Here is a 24989-nt window from a genome sequence, read left to right on the forward strand (position 1 = left end):
TATTTCTTACTGTATAGGAACTGACATAAAGCAGACCTTTGACATTTCGCTAATTATTCATACATTGTGTCATGTGTGCTGTTTTCGAGAGGTTAGTAATACAATAACCTGAGTAATATGTACTGCAGTGATGGAAACTTGGGTGTCTCCCCCTTTCCTGAAATTTCAAATTACATTTATATAGAAAGATTTTAAATATTAAATTAAAAGAAATTGGATGTGGCAGTGTACCTTTAATTCTGGCAGTATTTCCTGGCTGTATTGTAAATACTTGTTGGAGAATACCATCTTAATTAGCGCCCGTACTCTTGAACCCATGACTCAAGAATTCAAATTCTTTGAATAAAATACCCCAGTACTGTAAAACGATATATAAACTCCAAGCGTGACTATAATTGAAATACCAAAAATATATTGGAGTAAAGACTCTTGAGCCGTGAGCCTCAAAAGAGAGGATAAGTTAGTACTTACTTCAATGAATAAATATTTACAATACTGCGAGATACTCCTAGCAATAAAGGTACACACACACAGCCACAGGGACTAAACATTTTAAAATTTCCATCCATCCATTAGTCCATATTTTATATTTTTTTATTATTATTTATGCTATGTATTACACTGTATATTGGAAATTAATGCTTTTGAAGGTTTGAAATTACCTCTCAAACCGAGTGTACAACAAAAACTTTAATGGTATTTGTTGTAGTATAGTATTTTAGTTCTAACCTAGGGCGACATTTAGTCGGAATAGGCATACCACTGCACCGATGTGTTTGCGAACATCTTCATTGTATTTATTAAGTTTCACACGTCTCGAAGCAACCGTTGCTCATTTAAAAATGTATAAGATTTATACTTTTATTTTTGTAAACCGTTATAATGTGTCGTAAATGATAACCTAAAAATAAGCACACTTTCCCTCTACATAAAAAGCTAAAATTTTGTAAAAAAAATATATGCGATGGTCGTGACACTTAACTCCAATTGTTTTTGTTTCAATAAAAAAAAATTACGTGAATACGTTCGATAAAAAAACATGAGTCATTGTCATAGACATAGACATATAATTTACTACAAACAAAAACACACACAAAATAACAATATTATGTCGGCCTAAGCGTGCGTTTGGTTTGTGCACGCATTTATCGCTGAAACCATATTGATATTTCTTTCATTTAAATATCTACAGAATTTGCTCAAGTGGCAGATTTTTTTACTCGCAGCAACGTACGGACATCGGGCAACCTTAATTCTATTTTAAGACCTTATTCTTTTTTCGTCGTATTGGTGGAAACTTTATTATTACTATCAATACGAAATACGAGCAAATTATACATTATGTAAAAAATATTTTAATTGTCGAGTGCAAATGTATGTTTATTAATCTAAAAAATAATATTTTCAATTAATTCCTCCTTTGAATTACTGTCTTAAATGTGTTTAACACTTGTGGAATAATTATTATCTATATCAAAAGCAATTATCTAGCGATGGCGCCGTTTACAATTAGACTAGCGGTATGACCTGGTTTCAGTTGCAACTTCGATTCGAGGCGACACATATTTCTAGCCGTGATACTAAAAACAATCGACCCTTCCATTCGCTCACTACAGACAGTATTAAAACAAATATAATGTAATTTAAGATACAGTAATAACAGACAATCTTTTACGTTTAATAAATTGAATAATTTCACCGAATACTTGCTTTAAATAAAGAACTAAAAGAATGCAGAAACAATAAACAAAATAGAAACATAATAATTACCCTAAAGTATCTTATCTAATCGATTTTAATCGAAAAATCGCTGCAAGGCGATACCGCCTGATAATCGATAAGAAATATCATTTCGCAATTAGTGGTCAAGAAGTTATGTCGGAAAAATTAAAGAAAAAGCCGAGCCTGTTCAGCACCAAGCGGTGGAACAGTCAAAAGAATGATCATTCAATATCAGCGCCGACGCAAAGCAGCCCGATTTTGTCGCCACCTGTTCCCTCCAGGTCCACATCGATTGATAAGTCCACGAAGTAAGTTTTGATAACAAATTGTTCCGTTAATACGTCGAACTCGTTATTTTGAATTACCTAAAATACGTACGAACTACGGCTAAATATGTTTACCTACGCACAGCTGTACAATAAACTACCCACAAAAAAAAATACATAAATTAATTGATTCAAAGTGAATATGTTAGGTAAAAATACTTTTAAAATCATTTATTAGAATTACTTTTAATTTATATTTCTTTGGTTACTTTTACTTTTAAGTTGTAATGTTAATCTAAAGTATTATTCTCATGTAAGTGGTATTTTTTGTCTTTCTTGAGAAATAAAGTGTTTTAACCTAAAACCAAGGCAATTTCAACTGTCACATTTTGCGTAGTGGAAATTCGTACACATATTTCAAAATATATGAGTCAAGAGTGTTCCCTAAAATCGGTAACGCCAAGCTGGTGTTGCAGATGTCTATGGAAATTGGTCTATGTCTATGCAACGTACTCTTAAATCTAAAAAATTACGTACATATCCTGGGTACCTGTTTTATAGGTGTATCGCTGAATAGAGGGGGTAGACTAAGTGTTTCCTACCGTAGGCCCCACGCCCCACAGCTAATTAGATTGTTAAAAAATGTTTTAGAGTGATTTTAGTTTTCCATTATATTTTTGAACTGATTGAAATAATTATTGAAATATAGTCAATATGTTTCAGTAATTATTCCCTAGTAATTTGTAGAAAAACCAATAACTTATGTTTTCGTAAGTGAAAATTTCAATGTTGTAATATTAAAAATTATGTAGCTATATATATATCATAAGAATAATATGAATAAAATTAGGCCCAGTACCGTATCCTTTTCATTATGTCCTCTTAACCTATAAAATCTAATTGTGATCTATGATATTAGATAATATATGTGTCTATGTTAGTTAAATAAAAAGGAATCAGTTCTATAATCTATGTCTTTTAAGAGTAAAAGTAAAGTTAAAATGTAAAACAATAGAATGAAAGTAAACGTTAAATCGAAAGATAATGATGGTGTACTTTTATACGTCAATGTCTGATTATGCATTTTCCCAATTAATCGACTGAGGGCTGCCACTATCTGAAAAATATTTAATACCACAGCGTATGCAAACTCATACCAACCGTGTCAGTGCTAAAATAATTTAACATCTTAAATTAAAAAAAATTTAAACAATATTATTAATGTAGCAATAACGGGCTCGTATAGATTATAGAATTATAGAAAACAAAAATGCAACTGTGAAAAATATAACACATTTTTCTACTTAGTTCTATTTTTTTTCATTATTATGGTCACGTTCTTATGTGAAATATATTATTATCTCTCTCTCTTCAATCGGTATCACATGTCTGAGCGTTGTAGACAGCAAGAAACATCTGAAGCGTCCTATCTGTTTCCACCGGTTTCTTTGCAGCGCTGTTTTTGTCAGTGTATAGTTGAGGACGATGAGTCTTTCATTTGTTAGGTCCATCTGGTTGGTAAGCAGTCACGTTTTTGCCTTCTATGTTACTATGTTATTGTATGGCCGAAATAAAATACAACTCGCTGTTAGGATATTGTATAATATTTCAACTAAAATATGCAGCTATAAATCAATCTATTAAAACAGCCCTGACAAGTTTGCCAAGTAATTCACAACGAATACAATGGAATAAAAAATTAACAGGGAAAGTCATAAAGAAACGGCGCCTACATTACGCGAAGATCTCCATGCATTTGCCAAGAGCCTTTAAAAATGCATTTCACTTAGTTAACATTCGCCAAACATCGCGAATCGAATACATAATAGGCTGTAACGACATGCCCAGTAACTAAATACTTTTATTTATGTGCTACACTAACATTAATGTGACAATACTTAAGGATTGTTTACGGTTTTAGATACAAAAGAACTATCTTACTGATAATAATTCCTTTTTTAAATGTTTTAAACTGTCACTGTCAACGAGTGACACTGATTTTAATGATATAATGTTTATTTAAATAAAGTAAAGAGATTTATTCAAATTACGAAGATAAAACATATGAACATCAACAACAAATAAATTTCTGGTTTTTTATCAATCTGTTTTCGCGCGTTTTATTACAGTGTTGTTAAAATTCATGACGTGTACGATTTATTAATATGACACCATATTATTATATATTCTGCTATAATTCAAATAAAAATGCGTCATGATATAGAAGCATAAAATTAATAGAGAGTTCTAGAAGTGGTTTTAATTCGATTTTATATTTTCAGACTTCCAGCTAATGGAATAAACGATCTCGTACAATGTGCACTCTGCCTGGAACTGCTGAACACACCGAAAATGTTACCTTGTCAACATACTTTCTGCTTGGCCTGCCTCAAAGTCTACGTAGCCGGTAAGCAGTGTTATTTATTTTTATAGTACAGGGGGCAAACGGGCAGAAGGCTCATCTGATGTTAAGTATAGCAGACTTTGGACACTACGCAAGAGGGCTCACGAGTGAGTTTCCTGTTGATTGGTACGTCAGGTTCCTACGTCGAATTCGTTCGGAAATTCTTAAAAGGCCGGCAACGTATTCGCGAGCCCTCTGGCATTGAGTGTGCCTATGGGCGGCGGTATCACTTAAGATCACGTGAGCCTCCTGCCCGTATATATAATATATAATATCGCGAATTACAACTACTGTATGTCAAACTGGGTTATCGAAGTCATGCTAAGTCAACTCAGAATCTTGAACTTAATAAAAAAAAATTAAGAATTAGACTACCTACACAAAATTATGTAATCACTAGTAATAATTCACTTATTGGGTAATATTGATTTCGTTTTAGCTATTTTTAAATTCTATAAGCTATTTTTGTGTAACTTTTAGATACTTGAAACTACAAGTCATAAATACAATGAAACACTGTTCGAAAGGAAGTAATTTAATGATAACAGTAAAAACATATATTTTATTATAAATCGATATCGAATATCATGGATAAATTTAGCTGAACCAAAATGTTTATTATTATTGCTTCCGTTTTACAAGTTAATGGATAAATAAAACTATGAAAAAAATACATTTTCGTATATTATGTATATAACTTAAAAATTGGTCAATCTTCTCACAGATAAATTATACCAATATATAAAAATTTGGCGCCATTAATAAATTTAGTCACAGATTATTGTCGCCTTAGAAAATGCACTCCAAATATTTGGAACTCTGGTATAACAAACTTTAAGGCTGATTACACCGTATTGCGTTATAATTTATAAAATAAACTAGCGACCCGCCCGGCTTCGCACGGGTGCAATGCTTATACTAAATACACTACAGAAAATCTGTGAACGTTGTATATAAAAATGTGGGTTATCCATAAGAGATAGTCATCATGGACTTTTCTGTAGACCTTTTCAATGTGTACAATACTTAGTGCATTATTTTGATAAAACTCGTAGGGTTCAGCCTGCGTTTGCAATGTAAGCGGAAAAAATGTAATTATTTACGACATCATATTAGAAACCTCAAAAATACAAGGTACTTCTCCACTATTTAATGGATGTTATTATACATATAAACCTCTTGAATCACTCTATCTAATAAAAAAAACCGCATCAAAATCCGTTGCGTAGTTTCAAAGATTTAAGCATACAAAGGGACATAGGGACAGAGAAAGCGACTTTTTTTATAATATGTAGTGATGAGCCACTGCTCATCACTACATGTTATGTGATGTTAGTCTCATATTGTTGCAATTTGGATATTGTATCTTAAAACTCCTATTGTTTTCTCAGGGATCGATGTTTTTCTTTGATCTTCTAATAAAAAATTACAATATGTTACACTCAATAAAGAATCAATACAACAGTAATACGCAAAATTTATTCCAGACCTCGCCGTCGTCAGCTGCCCCCTCTGTCATACCAGAATTCAGACTGGCCCCAACTTCGTTGAAAGTCTCCCTTCGAACCTATACATTGACACCTTATTAAATATGGTGGGTATAAAGGCCGATAAGACGTCTAGTACGACACCTCCAACTACTCCATCAAGCGCATCTGGATACCAAAATGTCGACCTGTTCGCAGCAGGAACGAGATGCACAAGTTGCAAAACCGTCTGCGATAATTCGGATACGTCGTTCTGTGAACATTGCAAGTTGGTGCGTATGTATATAATCTGTGGAATTTTTAAAAGCTAATAAAATGTATGTGGTCAACGCGACAGTATATGAAAATTATAATAGCTTATTTTATATAGTAGAGCAGTGTTCATATGCTTAACTAACTCACGGTTAAGGGGTCATGCGCTCAGATCAGGGCTGGGTAGACCAAAAGACATCCTTTTCCGTATGTGCGCTATTAAGGAAACCAGGCCTCAAAATCTTAGAAGAAGAAAAGAAGGCTTACCTACATGTTATGACTATCGACAGCGATTCCGATCTCAATAATGATTTTTTATTCCACGCGATCCCAATGTCTCGACTCTCGACATCAGTACGAATTTGCAATGGACTTTATTTCTATATGCACAATTAACATTAGTTAGAACGGTGAAGGAAAAATGAAACAAAATGTCGAAGGCCTCCTCAAGCACAGGACGCTGATCACCCACCTTCGTATTATATCATGAATGAGATATAAATATGAGGCCCAGACGTAAAAAGCTACATGCTTGCATGCATGCGCCACAGATTTGTTGTCACGTAAAATTATTTAACAGTTAACCAAATTTGGAAGTTCCACGGTTTTTTATTTTATTTCCTCTTTTCAGAATTTCTGTTTTGTATGTTGGTCACAACATTTAGAGGATTTACGTATTCAAGTGGGATCCATATTGAAGCAGCTTGAAACGGCAGAAAGTCGATTGACCCACAAAATCGAACACTATAAGGTATTTTTACACTAAATAATATATTATATAATGATTTTTAATAGTAAAAATGTTTTATTATTATTTGAATTAAACTAAAATATGTATATATGTAACTACATATATATTTTAGTTAATAATTAGAAGCGTAAACCAAATGTTAGTCTTTGCACACTTGAGGGCAAAATGAGCCTTTTAGTTTGTTTCACACTTATAAATTGTTACCAATAATGTTCAATAGGTCGACTAGGCTTAAGTGTCAATTAGATTTAAGAACCCTTAAATAAGTTAAAATAGTTTTTAAGGGAAAAATTATAAGAGTAAATTTTTACGATGCGCTCGCACACCGTCAAAAAAAACCGACACATTGAAGTTAGATAATGCCTTAGGCGAAAGAGAATTTTTTTTTAAGATTTTTATCTTGTTACCCCAAAGTATAACTTCTAACGCGTGTACATAAGTACATACACGTGTTTTTTGCGTGCGTGTCTATTACGAGGGTCTTCCCCGAAATAGACGCAGAAAACAGAGACACAAATCATGATCCATCCTTGCGAGTTGGTGATCAGTCTTTTTCCTATTTTAATATGAAACTATTACAACAAGTCCTATATCACATGATGGTTCTTCTTTATACATTGCTTAACTACTTTCCACAGTGGTGGATTTACAAATTTTCAATCTAAATTGCTAAGTTTTGTTCCGCGGCACTTTTGTGTGCCGCCAGATTTCAAAGTGTGCCGCCAAATTTTTCGAACATAATTATAATTATGTTAATATTATTAAAATATATCAATTTAAAATATTTTAATTATTAGCTTGCATAAAACAAATCCCACCTGCCCAAAAAGGCTCCCAAAATACATCTGCTCAGTGTGTTGGTAAATCCGCAACTGAATCTCCATACCGTATACCTAATTACCATACCAGTACTATCGGGTTTAAGTAAATATATGTAAAAATATAATAGAACATTTATTATATTCCAAAGATGGAATACGTGATACATTTTGCAACAAAAAGATTTATAAAAGGGAACAAACAAACAAAGTATTTAATACATTTAACTAATTGTGATTTAATTTAATTAACTAAGCCTAAATTGGTTGTGTTGTGTGATGGTGTAAAAGTCTGGGTATGTGATGGTGTGTATGTGGGGTGTGTTTATGATGTAGGTGATTTTGCGCTATGGATATTCTTAATATACTTTTTAATCACATTCCGCGATAACCCAAACAAGTCAAGGTCTAAATAGTGGTCATGTTCTGTGTAGTTAGTTCAGTTTAAGTAAGTGTAAGGTATTTCCTTACAGGACCGCTGCGAACACATTGCTGAGCAAATAAATCTGGCTGCAGAGGAGAAGATAAACGCCATTTTGGAAGCCAAGCTTGGTCTTCAAGAAGAGCTGACAGGTTTGCAGAAGTCAAGTGACATGACTGCTCTAGCTTTGCAGTCTTCGTTGGATGAAGCAAAGCAAGTTGCTAAGAAAGCCTTTGAGAACACAGATGATATTAACAAGGTAACTTTCTTTTCTATGAAAAATAATTTTTTTGTAATCTGTGCTATCAAAGATTAAATAGGGATTTTAAGAGATTTTATAAGATTATTTAGATGAAAAATATATATTCAACCAAAGGAATTTGCTTTTCTTACTTCCCCCATACAGGTATCTATAATAATAGAAACATTTTGCACCCAATATCGGTAGAGTTTAGTCTGAAACTGAAAATTTAAGTTGTGATACGCTATCGTTATTAGCAAAAATACATCATTTATTTAAAATCACAAAAAATGCATAACTAATAAAAAAGATACACACGAAACAAAACTAAAAACCAAATAATAAACAAGTTTACATAATAAAAAATAACTAACAACCATAGGTACTAACAAATAGTAGAATTTTTCGGCATTTACAGACATTTGAAGGAAAAGTCGTTACACACATTTTGTTAATTAATGTATAATTTGTAACAGGTCAAAACTTTTGTACATCTCCACCAAAACACTCTACAATTGCTGTCGGATGTCTCGAAATGGGATGCTGAGAATTTCATATTCGATAAAGAAAATTTCAGAATCGAATCTGATGTATCGACGCCTTGCGATGCGGAATCAGACGATCCCTTACCAGAAGCGGGTAAACAGAATAACCCTTTGGAGAACGAAACTAGCCTCATGCTGCATTATAAGTATGTTAATATTATCTTTATTTAAACCAAGGTAAATTTATCATCTATGTAAAAAAAAGATTGAAAGTTTTGACAAGTCATTTTTTGTTTTGCGCGGGAAATCTTTTAGCTCTAATTACTTATTTTGTTGCTTAAAAAGAAAGTAATTTGACAATAACAAATAGAATGGCTTGTAACAATACTGGCCAATATTCTTATCCTGAAGATTGGGGTCTGGTACGAATTTAGAAGAAGGCAACTGTGGCTAGAGCCCCGCGGAGTAGAGACTTGATAAGACATGATAGAGACTTCGAAAATAAAATGTTTTAAATTCATACACTAGTAAACAATTTTTTTTACCTTTAACTTTGTACAAACATAATTGTATCGTTCTTTAATGTTAACAGAAATCATTGATCTGTATTTAAATATTTGTTCAAAAGTAGAGAATACTACTTCGTTTCACAATTAAGTATTTATTGAAAAAATCGACTGAAAAAAAAATTATTTGAAAAGTAATTTGGCGCCAGGGAGCCACCACTCCTTTGTTGCCCCGACGCCTCCAGACCTCTTAATATGTCTTATAGATTGGATCTACTATATTTGTGGTTATACGCATACAATGGTGAAATATTTTTTTTTATTCCGACAAGTCTTTTAGCAGGAAAGGACTACAAATTTGACCAAAGACAATGAATTGCGATTGGTCAATGGGTCGTAATATGACATGTCGTATGTAGACGAGCATCTAAAGATGCTTTCACAATTAAACGGAGCATTCAATCATTTCGTTCTACATTCTCACTTGTCTTGCACCAGGTCAAGAAACTTTGTACCCCATTATATGTGGCGTAAGACAGCACGGCCGTGTGGTGTCGGCCTCAGTCCTTGGAACAACCATCTATACATTTGTGACATGGACAGTCACAGTGTAATAGTCGTCGAGCGGACACAGGCTAAAATTGTAATGCGATTATCCTGTGAGCAAATGCTGTGTCCAGTCCAAATTGCCTTTATGAAGAGTTTGGGCGAAGTTTATGTTACAGGTAATCATTATTTCATACCCTACTTTACATTCGTTCTTTACCAGGTTGATATGGTTCTGTAGCACACATTAAGAGCTTCCAGAGGTCGCTTTAGGTCCTAAGGTTTAGACCTAAAAATACGACCACGCAATTGAGACGCTAGATTTTTGGTCTCTAAGATACGACTTTGACCTTACTGCTATAGTCCGATTGTTAGTCACCTCGATAACACGAACTGGTTCCTTCACGAAAGCAGTTTTAAGGTGCTGGCACCAATGGCTATTTCTTATTGTGCCAATAACACTGCAAAAAAGAGTATCGTCAGACTAAATACGTCAGATAGATAAATGTTTGTGGCTGCTGTGGATACCATTTAAGTTTAATTTCTATATTTTTTCCTAATATTTTTAGACAAATGGAAGCATTGTATCCACGTGTTTTCGAAGGACGGGGAATATATAACATCTATTGGACAAAAAGGAAGTCGCGCTGGTATGTTCCGCTCCCCCGAAGGCATCGCCACAGATAACGCAAACCATCATATTTACGTCGTAGACACTGGCAATGATAGGGTTCAGGTAAAAATAATATTATTAATTAAATATATGAAAACTCTATATGCGCGAATTATGAATATCGTATGTCAATATTCAATCCGCTATTTGACATTGTCATTACTATTTCCATGATATTTAAAAATACTCTATTGACGTATAGGATTTGTCTATGATGGGTTCATATTTATGAAAAAATTAAAATTTGGCTCTTCGACTGAGACAATCTAAAATGTTTTGATAAAATTTTGACAGACTGACATTTGTCTCTGAACTTTGCCGAACACTAAACTAATACTTTATTAATTAAATACATTTAGGTAACACATTTGCTTTTGGTTTTAGGTTCTAGAAACAAACGGTAAATGCGTGGACCAATACGGTGTCGGCATCCGATCCCAACCTAAAAACTCATCCAGCATTTGGGAGATGAAGGAGACAATGTGCACCGAATTCAACGCTCCAACAGCGGTAGCGGTCACAAACGACCGGGTCATCGTGCTCGACAGTGGCAATCGACGGGTCAAGATCTACAACAAACACGATAAAAGCAAAATCGTCGAATTCGGGTCAACGGGTCAAAGGAAAGGTCAATTTCGACAGCCAGAAGTTCTAGCTGTCGACCCAATGGGGTATATCCTAGTCGGCGATTCGGGCAATTGCAGGGTTCAAATTTTTAAGCCAAATGGGCAGTTAGTTAGGGTTTTCGGGCGACTTGGCTCCGAGCCGGGTAAATTTAGTTGGATTTCGGGTATACATGTTACCAAACAGTTAGATGTAATTGTTAGCGATACTAAAAATCATTGCGTTAACTTCTTTTAATCAAAACATTAAATAGCGTAAATGAGGTCTCAATTTGGCAAATATAGTGGAATTTCATTTTCTTGTGTTCCGCAGTTTCCCCGACTATTGACCTTCTACCCATACGTGATTTATGTAGCCTCTACCCACTAAAAATACTAAGGGTAACGACGGTAACTAGATAGCACGAAATGTGACCCATACGTCAAAATCCAAGATTTTTGAAGAGTGCCTTCCTTACCTTTGGGTATACATGTTAAAAAAGATTTAAGGATATAAAATAAAATAACATAAGTTCAACTGCATATATTGTTAAAGAAAATAGAATCATTAAATCATTAAAAACATGAGTGGTTTTACTTAAAGTAAATAATAATATCACAAAGATTCAACAATCACAGATTATCTCTTATTATGAGAAAAAACTGTTCCACATTACGTTGAAATATTTAATACCGCTTATGACGATCACTTACAAGTAATAAGCTTTCGCTTTATAAGTCCTTTCGCTTTCTTGTTTAGCCATGTGATTTTTTAGTCCCTATGAAATCGTCTTAAGCGTGTATTTTATAATCTGTATATAACATAAAAAACAGTTTCAAAGGTTTTTTAAACTGTGATTTGTTTCAAAACAATAGCAATAAATTGGAAAGCGCTTCAAACATTGCATTTAGCGCTGTATTAGTTACAAACAAATTTCAAATTTGGATCATCGAGCATAGACCATATTATGTTTTCAAAATTAGAAAATTAAAGTTTCTTATCTATACCCCGTTATTTTTGTAATTTAAATAATATTATGTCAATAATGTAACAATAGTAGTGTTGTTCATGTCTAAAAACAAATACAGTTACTTGAATACAAATTTGGGTCTCTGATCACGGGTTACGATGACACCTGTATACATCTAGTGTATAAATATAAAAACTGTAATATTTCAGACTACTATACTTTTAAATATTTGTGAAGTATTTATTAACTACTTAAATGATCATGAAACAGATTCAGAAATCTGAGGCCAAGACCTAATGAGGTTGTAGCCCCACTGATTTATTTTTTTTATTTATTTATTAACTGACAGTGTTTAATAATCGAGCCATATTGAGGCAAATTCTGTCCTCTTCGTAGTAGAAAACTTCTCACCAGCGAAGCGAGGAAACGTAAAAAAACGTAAAACATAGGCCGCGAGATCCTTAAAATCTACTGTTTTATTTATAAATTATATAGACTGTAAATACACGCACATGTGACGATCTTCGTAACACTCGCAGTATAATTTTAATAGTGTTCTGTACCATCATCATCAATAGCTGTATAGCCCCTTGTGGGCCTTAGCCTCGGCAAGTTACTGTTAAAGTAACATTTTGGCTTTTATTTTAATATTTGATCAAGCACGTGCCGCATCGACGGCTATACACAGACTGTTAAAGTTCGTTCATATCATAAATTATTATACACAGATTAAAACTAAAGTAATACAAAGTATAAATTATAATTTTAACGTTAACTAAGTATGTTTATGAGATTAGTGACAAGTTTAAGTTATTTTTATTTGTAGACAAATAAAAATAAATTATATATATATAAACAATTAATATAAGTTAATATGGCGTATCTCAGTCTCGACTTGGTGGTATAGTTAGGCCAACAAGCTTACCGCGTAAAACCAACCTTAATTTTTCGGACTACATACATTAGTTCAGCTTTGAAGGATCGAAATTAGCTGTGACGTCGAGTTCCATTAATATTAGTTATTAAAATTGCGTTGTAAGCTTGCTAATACTAATTTGCTATGTTGCGGATATATAAAAAATATTGTGACAGAAATACTAATTACAAAATATGATGCACCAAATCATTATATAAAGCAAGACGCAGCTTTTTTTTTATTTCCTTTAAAAGTAAAAATATCAACATACTTTGATATCATTTGATATTTAAAAATAGCTTAGAAAATAGTTTTGTAATACAAATAAATTATTATGACATACCACCATAGATAAAATTAATATCATGGCAACTTTATCTATCTTATTACTACATTCATTTGGTTTGAAAAATAATGGGTACTTGAAATGTTTTCCGGGAAATTTAGTTAATTTATAGATTTTAATAGGGACCATATTATTAAGTAAAAGTGTAAAAGTAAATTAGTGCTAAAATAATACCTAAATGATCAGGTTAATTTTGAAATCATCTCTTGCCGTAAATCGTGTCCAAAATGAACAATATTTCATTACACAAAATATAAGGCGCCATTATTCCAATATGGCGGCGCAAGCGGCAAATATGAGAAGTAAAAAAGAAAATGAAAAAAATGTCATAATTTCATAAGAGCACATCACAATCTACATGTTATATAAAATAACAAATTTACAGAAGTTCTAGAAAACTTACCAGGTAAAACAAAATTACTGTATTCTATTTGGTAAATTAAAAAAAATTGAATCTTCGTTAATAAACATTGGCTATGAGGCAGAACTTATTAAAATTAGGGGGCATATAGTATATATAACTTAGGGATCATGTATCTAAATATATATAAAACATTACTTTTTTTAAATATAAAAACATTTTTTTGGTTACAAACAAAAAGGTAATGTTTTGTCTATAATAGTATAGAAAAATTAATAAACACATTAAAGAACCAATTCGACTTAGGTTCCTTCAAGAAAAGAGCACAATCCTTAAAAGGCCGGCAAAGCACTCGCGAGCCCTGTGGCATTGAATGTCCATGGGCGGCGGTATCAATTAACATCAGATGAGTCTCCTGCCCGTTTGCCTATTCTATAAAAAAAAGTAGGTCAAACATTTTTTTTAAATTTCGGTTTGTATATGATTATTAATCTGTTTTATAAATATAGAGGTTAGTTTTAACCCTATATATATGAACAAGCAATCTATGGTCAGTTATACGTTATGAAGAAAATTCCGTTAAAATTAAGCAAAGTTCATATTTCCGTGAATTTCTTTACCGTGAATCATGATTTGATTGAATTAACGTAATTTTATAAATTACCTAATCTCTTTTTTGGCACTAATTAGATTAGTTTATGGCTTCTCAGGTCGAACTAAAAGCAACTAATACTAATTTGCCACTAATACCTTTAAATCAACAGATCAAATTAACAGATCTTCATAGCCAAGATTTCTATTAATAAAAAAATAAATAAAAATTTGTTCGCACTAATCTCGACAACTATTGGTTAAATAGAGAATAGTTCATTAACATCAAGTGACAGGTTTCTTTGACAAGGGATACAGTTTGAATATAACTAATAAAGTTCTCTAGTTAACAATTTCAATATCAAACCTATAACGGTTTGAAATACTAAGGACATAGAAATTAACACATTTTAAATATTGTTCATATATACAAATATTAACTAAGAACGGCAAGGTTGACACCGACTCACAGAATGACTTTCTCCAAGTACAACAGCATCATTGTCAGCGGGTGGGCCTTCACTGCTATCATGTTGACGCTGAAAACGTCAAGTTTTATCTTAATATTTATTTCCTGTCAGTTTATCAAGGCAATAAATTTTAATGTATGACCATGTCATGACAAACTTATAAATAGATAGAGATATTATAAGTTTTCTATTCTTTAAAAGATAGTTTATTTACATAAGACATTTTGGTAATTTATGTGACCATGGCCATAGTCAGCAGACTGTTTCTAACAGACCAAAAGGAAAATTCAATAATTTACAACCATTAAATTCTATTATAATGTAAATGTATACTACGGACAAATCATAATTCATTAGATTAAGAGTTATTTACTTAAAAAAAATAAAATTGAAAATTTAATCTTAAAATTATACTATTGAATTAATTACCTTCAATTCTGTGGCTAACTTTCGGAAAGTGTCTTCAACATTAGTATTGTCCTTAGCAGAGGTCTCCATCACAAACATAATCTCTGGAACATAACGGCAGAAAGACTTAGGCTCTTCAGCTTCAACCTCACGTTGATCTGCCAGATCACACTTGTTTCCAATTAAAGAGACTATGACATTTGATGAGGTATACCTTCTAACTTCTTCTATCCATTTCTTAAGAGACAAAAATGTTGATCTCTTTGTTATGTCATACACTGAAATATATACAATAATTCTTTAGTGTGGGAATCATTGACTTGAATCTACCAAAAAATACCATTGTAAAAGGTTTCTATTTGATTAACTAAAATAAATCAATGCACTGAATTAGGGCCAACAGGTTCCACCCCACCTCTATAAAAATAAAACTGATATATGTACAGGTAGGACCTAGTGAGAGTCTAGAGTCTCCAGAAACAGTCCAAAAAACAACCAACAAACAGGTATAAATTGTACTTAGGACAAATATTATATATGATTTGTTTATAGATATTAAATCAGATATTTGTTTGAAACATGCAATAAATCAAAAGAACAAAGCAAGTGCCTTGCTAAATTGAGCAAGAGATATGTATTAAATTGTCTTGTAAATGTAGTTGAACAATAACATTTTTTGTTTACACAGTTGTATTGTTATTAATACTAACAATTAACTCTTAAACAGAGGTGTGTAAGAGGAAATTCCAACTAAGTTACTCAAACCCTGTATGTTAACAAATCTAAATCTACTATCACTTGAGAGCAATAAATTGATTTTAAAAGAGAAAGATATACTATACTCAGGTCTTTTGCAACAACATTGATTCTGTAGGGGGAGTAACATACCTATTATTACTCCATTGGCTGAACGATAATAACTCTGAGTAATAGTCCGAAATCTTTCCTGTCCGGCTGTATCCCATATCTGCAGCTAAAAATATTAATTATTAAATCTCAGTAAAAAATATAATAAAAACAACTATTGTTCGTTATATTTAATGTACCTATCATGTATAATTTTATTATGGACATACTACAGATTGGATTAGACATTTAATCATTTTAGGGGAATATATTAATGAAATATTTGTCAACAATAAAAGAATTTCTCTTACCTTGACCTTCTTTCCATCAACTAATAAAGTTTTCATCGAGAAATCTACGCCTATTGTATTTCCATGCCGTTCTATGAAGTTTCCGGATTTTAAACGCTGTACAATACATGTCTTCCCTGTTCCGCAGTCACCAATAAGAACTATTTTAAATAAATAATCAAATTGTTCGTCTGGTACACTCATTAAAGTATTTGGATTCCGGTTGCTCATGTTTTTATTTATAAAAAATATATAACGAAATAATAAATTTAACACAATGCACAGAATAATAAGATTCTATCTATGGACTTATGGAGATAGTATTAGGGTTCCTGCTATTAAAAATTCCAATATAATTGAGGGATAAAATATTTTTTAATTGTATGACCGAGAAACTACAACGGAAGAAATCGAATCTACTTGCCAAGGGGGAGCAGTGACTGATGGAAGGGGCGAATAAGTCGTCTCCAGAATTGACAATTGACAAATCGTCGAAAAAATAAAACTTTTATAGTCTCTAGAACGCGCTAGGTTTGACTTTTATGATTTCAAGTCTGTTAATAAAATCTAATTACCAAAAAAATCAAAAACGATTCCCTCATATTTTTCTAAAATTATTATTATAAATGTTATATTCTTTTTAAATTAAGAATTATTAGCACGAAGTAGTTTTAAAGCTAAATAATTGAATCCTATGAGTGTTTTTAGAACATACATTAAATTACAAGCTATGTACCAAAACACCAGTTAAAAAGAGTTACACAAAAATCTACAATGATATTTCCAAAAGATATTCTGCAATGCACATTGTTATTTATTTCTATCCTTATTTACAGTGAAGCAATAGATGTAAGTTGATAGATAATATTAACTGAGTTATTTATTTTACGAATTCATTAATTAAAAATATCTTTGCTTAGATTCCAGAGAAGTTTCAAAAGTCCAATCACACGAATAATTGGGCTGTTCTCGTAGACACATCGAGATTCTGGTTCAACTACAGGCATGTGGCTAACGTACTTTCAATATACCGTAGTGTAAAGAGATTAGGAATCCCTGACAGCCAGATAATACTAATGATATCAGATGATATGGCCTGCAATCCTCGAAATCCCCGGCCAGCTACAATTTTCAATAATGCTCATGAACAAATCAATGTATATGGTGATGATGTAGAAGTTGACTATCGTGGATATGAGGTAAAAATAATTAAATGAAGACATTTACAGATCCCATGTTACAGATATTTATATATATAACACCTTGAATACATAAATTGTTAATTACTTGCCCCATATTTGGTTATTAAACAGTAAGTTCTGCATATTGATATTAAATACTAACTGCTTACCTAAGTTGGCAAAATAAAACTTTTAGGTCTCTGTGGAAAATTTTGTGAGATTACTAACTGGAAGGGTTCCACCAGACACACCTAGATCCAAGCGTCTCCTTACCGATGAAGGAAGCAATGTCTTGATATACTTAACTGGTCATGGTGGTGATGGTTTTCTAAAGTTTCAAGATTCAGAAGAGATAACTAGTCAGGAATTAGCTGATGCACTTGAACAAATGTGGCAGAAAAGAAGGTACTGAAAATGCGTTAATTTCTCTAATAATAAATTGGTAATATAATTTGTGAATTTCTTATCATGTCTTAGTTTAGTTCAATACTATCAGGATCTGGTATCTGATCTGGTATAATACTATAAGATCCACTGATCCTGTCCAGTACCAGTGATCAAAGTGTTGAATTAAACTAGAACTTTTACCATACGGGAAGATAATTTTTTACTTACTTTTTTGAATGAAACATAAGTGATATTGTTGTATATTTCAGATATAATGAAATATTTTTTATAATAGACACCTGCCAGGCTTCTTCAATGTATGAAAAGTTTTATTCACCAAATATTCTTGCAACAGCCAGCAGTTTAGTAGGAGAAGATTCTCTTTCTGTAAGTTGTGTTATACTTAATTTTTTTAACTGTACATATTATAATATTTTTAAACAGGACTTCCGAGCCAATAATAGTTTATAAAAATAGTCATGATACCAGTATTGAGTATTACTTAAGACATTTACTTTGTCACCACAGTTACTTATTTCAGAAATCCACAACATTTAAGCTAAACAGTCAAAAGCTAAAATCTAATGCTTAAGATTAATATATGATCTATAATACCTTCACAGCATCATGTGGATTCAGCAATTGGTGTGTATATTATAGACAGATATACATATTATGTACTGGAGTTCCTGGAGAATGTACATCCTAACAGTAAGAAGAGTATGTCAGAGTTTGTAAGTTTCTGTCTCATTTATATGTTATGATTATTTTTTAAATGTAGCATTAATGTAAAAGGTTTGTGGTTTAAGGTATTTAAATTAAAAAAATTGAGCATCATTAGCCTAGCCGCTTAGCACCAGCCCATCAACAACAACACAACTGTGCAAACCATCATCCCTTAAATCAAAATAAGGATGATGTTATTTGCCCTTTAAGAAAAGGATATCGCATAATACAATTATTGTTTTTCAGCTGGCTGTCTGTCCTAAACATGCTTGCATATCTACTGTTGGTGTTAGAAGAGACCTATTTAAGCGGGACCCAAACAAAGTTCCGATCACAGACTTTTTTGGATCTGTCAGGCCAGTCATTATAACCACAGATTCTATAGATATTATTGATATACCAAAGAGGAAAAATAAGATGTAAGTATATTTTTATCTGACATAGGATTGATGTATGAAAAATTTCATAAAATATCAATAAAAAGGATTTTTCGAAAAATGCTTGTATATGGACTATAAAAGGTTTTTAACATTTTTATTGTTTTAGAAACACAACACAAACACCTGAGAAGCGAGGATATTTACCACAATTTCCAGTTCATTTAATACAAAATACAGTTTAGTATTGTAAATAAATAATTAATTAAATATCGTGTTTTATTTTAACAAGTTATTTTTATATCTGTAACGTATAGATACAACAGCTATCTGTTAAGTAATTTTATGAGAGATGTTAAGTCTTAGGAAATAATAAAACAAACTTTTCATTAATATGTATTTCTCTATACTAAGAATAAAATCTTATTTAACATCAACATAACACAACCTTCCCTAATGGGAGCTAACGCGGCAACAAGTACATAATATGCACGTCTCATTCTGATATGAGATCAAATTCTAAAGGACTATAGCACCATTCCAGTTTCTTCATAGGCCATGTTTTGGTCTATTCCTTCCAACTAGTTCTAAGACATCCAAGGTAACTTGAATTATTATACATAAATGCGAAAGAAATGTCTTTCTGTAATTCACAAGAATTTAAGATTGGCTGTAATATAAAAAAAAAATATTACAAAATTGTAGGTTTTTAGATTAATCATTTATGACAGCCCTTTCCGTTAAATGATGTCACTAGATGGCGTTGTACCAACTTTGTTCAAGACTATGTTGTGTACTATATCAAATAAAACGTATTGATTTATACAAGCTCACTTTGAAAGACAATCTGTGATAATAAAGTGTTACATGGAAAATTCTATTAAATTATTGTTACTATAAACATTCGTTAAATATATTTTTTTCTAAAGTCTATGACAATTTACATCGAAACACTTCAGGAAGAACTTATTTAGATAACAATTAATATCGAAATTTGATATAACAGAGTAATAATAGTTCGAAGTAGACTAGTTTGGTGGGGATATAATAAGCTCTAAACAACACCTGAAATACTAAAATTGTCTTGACATTTACATTTTAAATATATTAATTATTACATACATACATAGTAGTTCTATGTAAGAATTATTTCCTACGAAAATTTACCAAAATCAATAAAATGTGTAAAAAGTAACAAAATTCATTATAAAATACAAACGTGTATATTCTGTGGCAAATATTTGAATGTATCTTTACAATCTATCGAGCTCATTTAAGGGGCTGTCCATTTATCACTTCAGGTTCGAATTGGGGGGAAGAGGTTCGGCAAAAATCACGAAATCACACAAGGAGGAGGAGGGGTATAGATACCACGTGTAATTATTTTTTTGTCAAAAGCATGAATTATAAACCGAAAAGTGGGATGGAAAAACGATAAATCGGTATATCGAAAGAGATATATCGGGGGTTGGGGTAGTCTTAAACCCCACTTCGTTTCACCATGGGGGAAGGGGTTATAAAATGTTGAAAAACCTTACGTGATTAATGGACAGGCCCTAAGGCAAGAAAAGTTGACATATTACGAATATTAGCACACAAAAATTAGATACTTTTCTGTCCTTATTTCGGGATTTAAAAAAATTCTATTGAGATTAATTGACTATTTCGAAATTTACTTACAGTAATTTAGCTGTAACTTAAAAAAAATACATTTCGTTTAATTTTGTGCGCTATTTCTGATGTATAGACCATACAATATAAGATAAATAACATATATAATAAATAGTATGATTATCTGTTTTGTAATTGTCTATCGCGTAATTAACATTTATGAGATTGACACTAATTATTAATATATTATTTTATTTACAAAGCACTAACTCCGACACGGTCAAAACATTTTTCAACTCTTACATAGCCATATGCCATAGACAATAAATGTTTTGACAGTTCTTTAATAAAGATTAAAGATAGATGTTTTGAAATACGATAGTCTTTAAAAATCTTCACATATTGTACTTTTAAATGTTTTATAATGTAACATTCATTAAAATATTTTATGTAACATTTTAAATGCAAGGTGATATGATAATATTGCTCTCCTTTACCCGACTTCGGTCATAACAAGAGGAAAATAATGGATGCTTACGTTTACCATATTTATTAGTCTTAGTAATAATTTACTTGTTTTAATAATTTGAGTATCATTGCCATCATCTATTAGCTGCAACCGCTTTGGTACTATACTTCTTAGAGTAGTTGTAAGATATTCTTAGCTTTGTTTGATGAAGCGTGAATATTTAGACCCTTATCAAAGAAATTTTTACTGAAGTATCTGCCTCCTTACAACACAGTGTAAACACAATTTGACAGAAAGAGACGGGACTACTTTTGTAAAAAAGGGCGTATTTAGATCGATTATGAAAAAGGATTATAATTAAAAAGCGATATTCGACTTAGTAATTAACGTATCTATGTATCACTTATCGAAAACTTAAATAAAACTATCAAAGGGAAAACGATATTTACGTTTTTATAATCTTTGGATTTGCTACTTATCTAAGTATTCTTACAAAACAGTTGAAATAAATAATATTTGTAGCTATTGAGAGGTATTATAGTGAAATTGATGTCTGAATGCTCAGGTCTCGGCGTGAAATATAGGTTTTTAGTATAATATTTCTAAAAACAGAGTACTATTAAGTATTCTGACGTTTGTTTCTAGACGTCAAGTTGTCTATGACGTTTGCAATATAAGCTAGTATCCCCGTTATTTCAAATAATTTGAATTAGATTAGCGAGATTCAAAGCAATCCTCCGCTTCAGTCTTAGCCAATATACTGAACCAAGGGTTGGTTTCACACTCATCCATAGGTGGTGCCTTCGCTGTGAATGATGTCATAATAATTTTGGATTGTATAGTTGAAGAGCTGGAAATCATACCTGGAAATAAAATTAAAACGTAATATTATTACAGTTATCGATAAATATAACTTCTATAATATTACAATAAGTACGAGAAATTTATATCAAGCCAAGAATATTTCATTGTTTTTTAATGCTAGTCAACCATGATGCAGTGAACCATAGATACATAATTAGCAGTGCAGTCTGAGTGCGCACACCCACAAACGAAATCGCAATTTAATATAATAACATTAGCGAGTGCACCCTTTTTGTTAATTTGAACACTATACGTTGTTTGAATGTTTCCAAATCAAATCAAATCAAATCAAAATATCTTTATTCATTTAGGTAAACTTTTACACTTATGAACGTCAAGAAAAGCAAATTAAATTAATCGTAAATTTACATTTACACCAATTCAAATCTGTGGTACCTAGCACACGCATGCTACCACATCCACACAAACTATCTCTGTGTTTTATCTATGGTAGATGCGGCCATAGATAAAACACAGATGTAGTTTTAAATGTTTTTATTTTACTTTGTTCCCATAAACAAAACTTACTTGTATAAATTGTACAGCCCATCCAACTGCGATTTGCTGAGTCTCGAATAAAGATGATTGATATTATGCAGCGTGTTGGTGCCCTTGCCGCTGTTCCGCCATTCAGGCCTAACAATATCTTGAAGACGCGACATTTGTATTAAAAACCTTTGGTCCTCCTGCAATATCAAATTGAAATCTATCAAACACTGATTGGTTCGAGGCGCCTAATCTCTACTGAGACCGGACGCAGGAAATATAATTGTGCATGGAGACGCACACTCTCTCATACTCTCTTTTGACAAGACGACGCCTTTTATGTAACAGGGGGCAAACGCATAGGAGGCTCATCGTTAAGTGATACCACCGCCCATACACACACTTTAAACTTGACTAAGGGCGTTCGACATGACTAATACAGTGGACCGCGGTAATCCAGCCAGGTTCTATCACTATTAAAGATATTGTTTTGGAAACATGTAAATAACGCGTTATTATCTTTTCAAAATTCCCTTCCAACCTTAGGTATATAAATATTCAAAGTATCCTGCTGTGGAATACCTTACTATTTGATATCAGACGAGCAGTCTTTGAATTTATTTCAAAATCTTCTTTTTAATCATTTTTCTTCTGGCTCGGTAATTAGCTACTACCTATTATTATTAATTGTGACTTAATCAACTTTTAGACAAGCTTTTACATTTTTGTTTATACATATTATTTAAATGTTTTCTTTAGATTTACTTTTATTTAATTTTTATTTTTGTTAATTAATTATGCACTTCCTTTACTTTACCCTCTGTAGATTTTTCTTTTTTTGTTGTTCCATATTAGGGTTGCCTGGAAGACATCGCTTGTAAGCGATAAGGCCGCCCGTTGCCTAATCACTTATGTAACCTGCTTATTTTTGTTTTTTTATATGTATAATTATGTATATATGGTAACGAAGTGTAAATAAATAAATAAAATCATATCAGTTCTGAGGAGTTCAGGAGAACTGTAACAATGAAATGGCTGAAAAGCCTAATGGCTGATGAAGTGTTTATACGATTAGCCACTTTGATGTCAGGACAAGACGTCAACTGGTTTCCAAATATCAAATGATTATATGAACAATGTTTATTTTTTAATAAAAATAAAGCCTTTATTGTTGTAACAAGTTTTCCACTGAGTAGTTTCGTGTGCCTAAAATTAATTTACTTATGACTACTATCTAAAAAACCGAACTACCGTTTGCCGATAATCAATAGAACAAGGTTTATTAAGATCCTACAATTAATATATGTGTGAAGCTTGCTAAAAGCCCATAATAACAGTATGTCCACCTTATTTGTATAAGGGAACGCGCAACTAGCAAATACGTTTGGCAAGAAAGTCAATAAATCGGTCGGCGGTCGATATTGGATGAAATTATGACGCTACTTTTATAACGAATAATCGAAAAGTATCTAATAAAAGCAACCTGTTGTGCCAATAGTTTTTATGTTTTCGTAATTTATTTTATTGTATTAAGTTCACCTCATATAGAATGCTATATCTACAGTTTGTTACTTCTTTTTAATATAAGACAATAATGGTTAACAAGAATTTGACTGAAATTGTTTGGCTAGTAGTAAATACTAGCAAAACAGCGGATTAGATATTAAATAATAACTTAACATTTTTTTTTAATTGTTGTAAGTACATAATGGTAAATAATTCGTTCTGACACTTCTGGGTTCTTTTGTTTTTTCTATATAGGTTCTCACTAGTATCATCGAATACTCAGGATGTTTCCACATTTAAGAGATATGCGAATCATGAAACAAAATGTTTAACTATATTTTATAAAAGATTTTCAATTGTTTAGAAAGAATATGACATCGACAAAATGCGCTTGCAGTATGTTTTATGTTCTTATATACTTTATAGTCATATTATCGTCGGTATGTATAATTTGAGTAAATAGTACTAGTTACTAGGATGATTAAATACTTATTTCTTTGGACAACTTTTTGCATAATATTTTAAAATGAGATCTCCTAAACTTATGTTAAACATTATTTCTTTTAAGTTCGTCTCTGTTGCTTTCATTCCAATATCTGCGTAATTCGCCAATGTTTCTTGCTTATCTAACTACATAATTATAAAGATATTATAGTTTAAAGAGGCGGGAAGACTTTGACTTTGTTGAGACGTAACAATCCAGTTTTTTATTAGAAATATTAAATATTAATTACCGTATGTTCAATGATAAATTTCAGTTTTCTTTTGTTTTTTTTTATATTCTTCTGTTTCATATATATTGTTTATCAATGTAATCTGTTTTAGCCTGGTATATTTTCTAAGATTTTTTTTATAACGTATGTTAGCTGTTATTATGATATTATGTAAGCAATTATTTATAAGTAATCATACTTATAAATAATTGCTTATATAGGCTAGTTTTCAGTAAATTAAATCAGACAGACAAAGAAGATATGTTCTTATGTATAGTTAAATAAATGTTTAAAAT

At 31.7% G+C, this 24989-nt stretch overlaps 4 protein-coding genes across 8 annotated transcripts in view; 2 read left to right on the forward strand and 2 right to left on the reverse strand.

Moving 5' to 3' along the window:
- Positions 1–1856: 1856 nt before the first annotated feature.
- LOC110991499 (tripartite motif-containing protein 2) lies at positions 1857–11902 on the forward strand. Its single transcript, XM_022256866.2, has 9 exons — positions 1857–2030; positions 4271–4395; positions 5880–6151; positions 6763–6882; positions 8174–8380; positions 8839–9053; positions 9852–10078; positions 10469–10635; positions 10957–11902. The coding sequence occupies exons 1-9, from the start codon at positions 1876–1878 to the stop codon at positions 11431–11433; spliced, it is 1965 nt and encodes a 654-aa protein (XP_022112558.2). The 5' UTR covers positions 1857–1875; the 3' UTR covers positions 11434–11902.
- A 2257-nt stretch (positions 11903–14159) lies between these two features.
- LOC110991507 (ras-related protein Rab-43) lies at positions 14160–16829 on the reverse strand. The gene is made up of 4 exons (XM_022256878.2): positions 16395–16829; positions 16126–16210; positions 15259–15515; positions 14160–14898 (listed from the first exon to the last, which is right to left on the reverse strand). Exons 1-4 carry the CDS (start codon positions 16602–16604, stop codon positions 14800–14802), a joined length of 651 nt encoding a protein of 216 aa, XP_022112570.1. The 5' UTR covers positions 16605–16829; the 3' UTR covers positions 14160–14799.
- A 118-nt stretch (positions 16830–16947) lies between these two features.
- On the forward strand, positions 16948–19314 carry LOC110991502 (putative GPI-anchor transamidase). The gene is made up of 7 exons (XM_022256870.2): positions 16948–17222; positions 17294–17572; positions 17751–17959; positions 18211–18328; positions 18565–18675; positions 18914–19086; positions 19214–19314. The coding sequence occupies exons 1-7, from the start codon at positions 17148–17150 to the stop codon at positions 19287–19289; spliced, it is 1041 nt and encodes a 346-aa protein (XP_022112562.2). The 5' UTR covers positions 16948–17147; the 3' UTR covers positions 19290–19314.
- A 113-nt stretch (positions 19315–19427) lies between these two features.
- The window catches only part of LOC110991539 (carbohydrate sulfotransferase 11), a 36923-nt gene continuing 31361 nt past the window's right edge, over positions 19428–24989 (reverse strand). For all 5 annotated transcript variants that reach the window (XM_045634631.1, XM_045634629.1, XM_045634630.1 and 2 more), the window contains 2 exons: positions 22517–22674; positions 19428–21987 (listed from right to left, as the gene is read on the reverse strand). In XM_045634631.1, the coding sequence (XP_045490587.1) occupies positions 21909–21987; positions 22517–22674 (237 nt within the window). In that variant the 3' untranslated portion in view covers positions 19428–21908. The remainder of the gene's footprint in view (positions 21988–22516; positions 22675–24989) is intronic.

This window comes from Pieris rapae, chromosome 3, assembly GCF_905147795.1.
Source record: "Pieris rapae chromosome 3, ilPieRapa1.1, whole genome shotgun sequence".
NCBI classification, from domain to species: domain Eukaryota; kingdom Metazoa; phylum Arthropoda; class Insecta; order Lepidoptera; family Pieridae; genus Pieris; species Pieris rapae.

Coding starts and splice junctions, on each gene's coding strand:
- LOC110991499 (XM_022256866.2), top strand. CDS start 1,876: ATGTCGGAAAAATTAAAGAAAAAGCCGAGCCTGTTCAGCACCAAGCGG. Junction 6,883..8,173: donor ACAAAATCGAACACTATAAG/GTATTTTTACAC, acceptor ATTTCCTTACAG/GACCGCTGCGAACACATTGC. Junction 10,636..10,956: donor CTGGCAATGATAGGGTTCAG/GTAAAAATAATA, acceptor TTTTGGTTTTAG/GTTCTAGAAACAAACGGTAA.
- LOC110991507 (XM_022256878.2), bottom strand. CDS start 16,604: ATGAGCAACCGGAATCCAAATACTTTAATGAGTGTACCAGACGAACAA. Junction 16,211..16,394: donor TTGATGGAAAGAAGGTCAAG/GTAAGAGAAATT, acceptor TAATATTTTTAG/CTGCAGATATGGGATACAGC. Junction 14,899..15,258: donor AGTTAGCCACAGAATTGAAG/GTAATTAATTCA, acceptor TGACGTTTTCAG/CGTCAACATGATAGCAGTGA.
- LOC110991502 (XM_022256870.2), top strand. CDS start 17,148: ATGATATTTCCAAAAGATATTCTGCAATGCACATTGTTATTTATTTCT. Junction 17,573..17,750: donor TTGACTATCGTGGATATGAG/GTAAAAATAATT, acceptor TAAAACTTTTAG/GTCTCTGTGGAAAATTTTGT. Junction 18,676..18,913: donor AGAAGAGTATGTCAGAGTTT/GTAAGTTTCTGT, acceptor ATTGTTTTTCAG/CTGGCTGTCTGTCCTAAACA.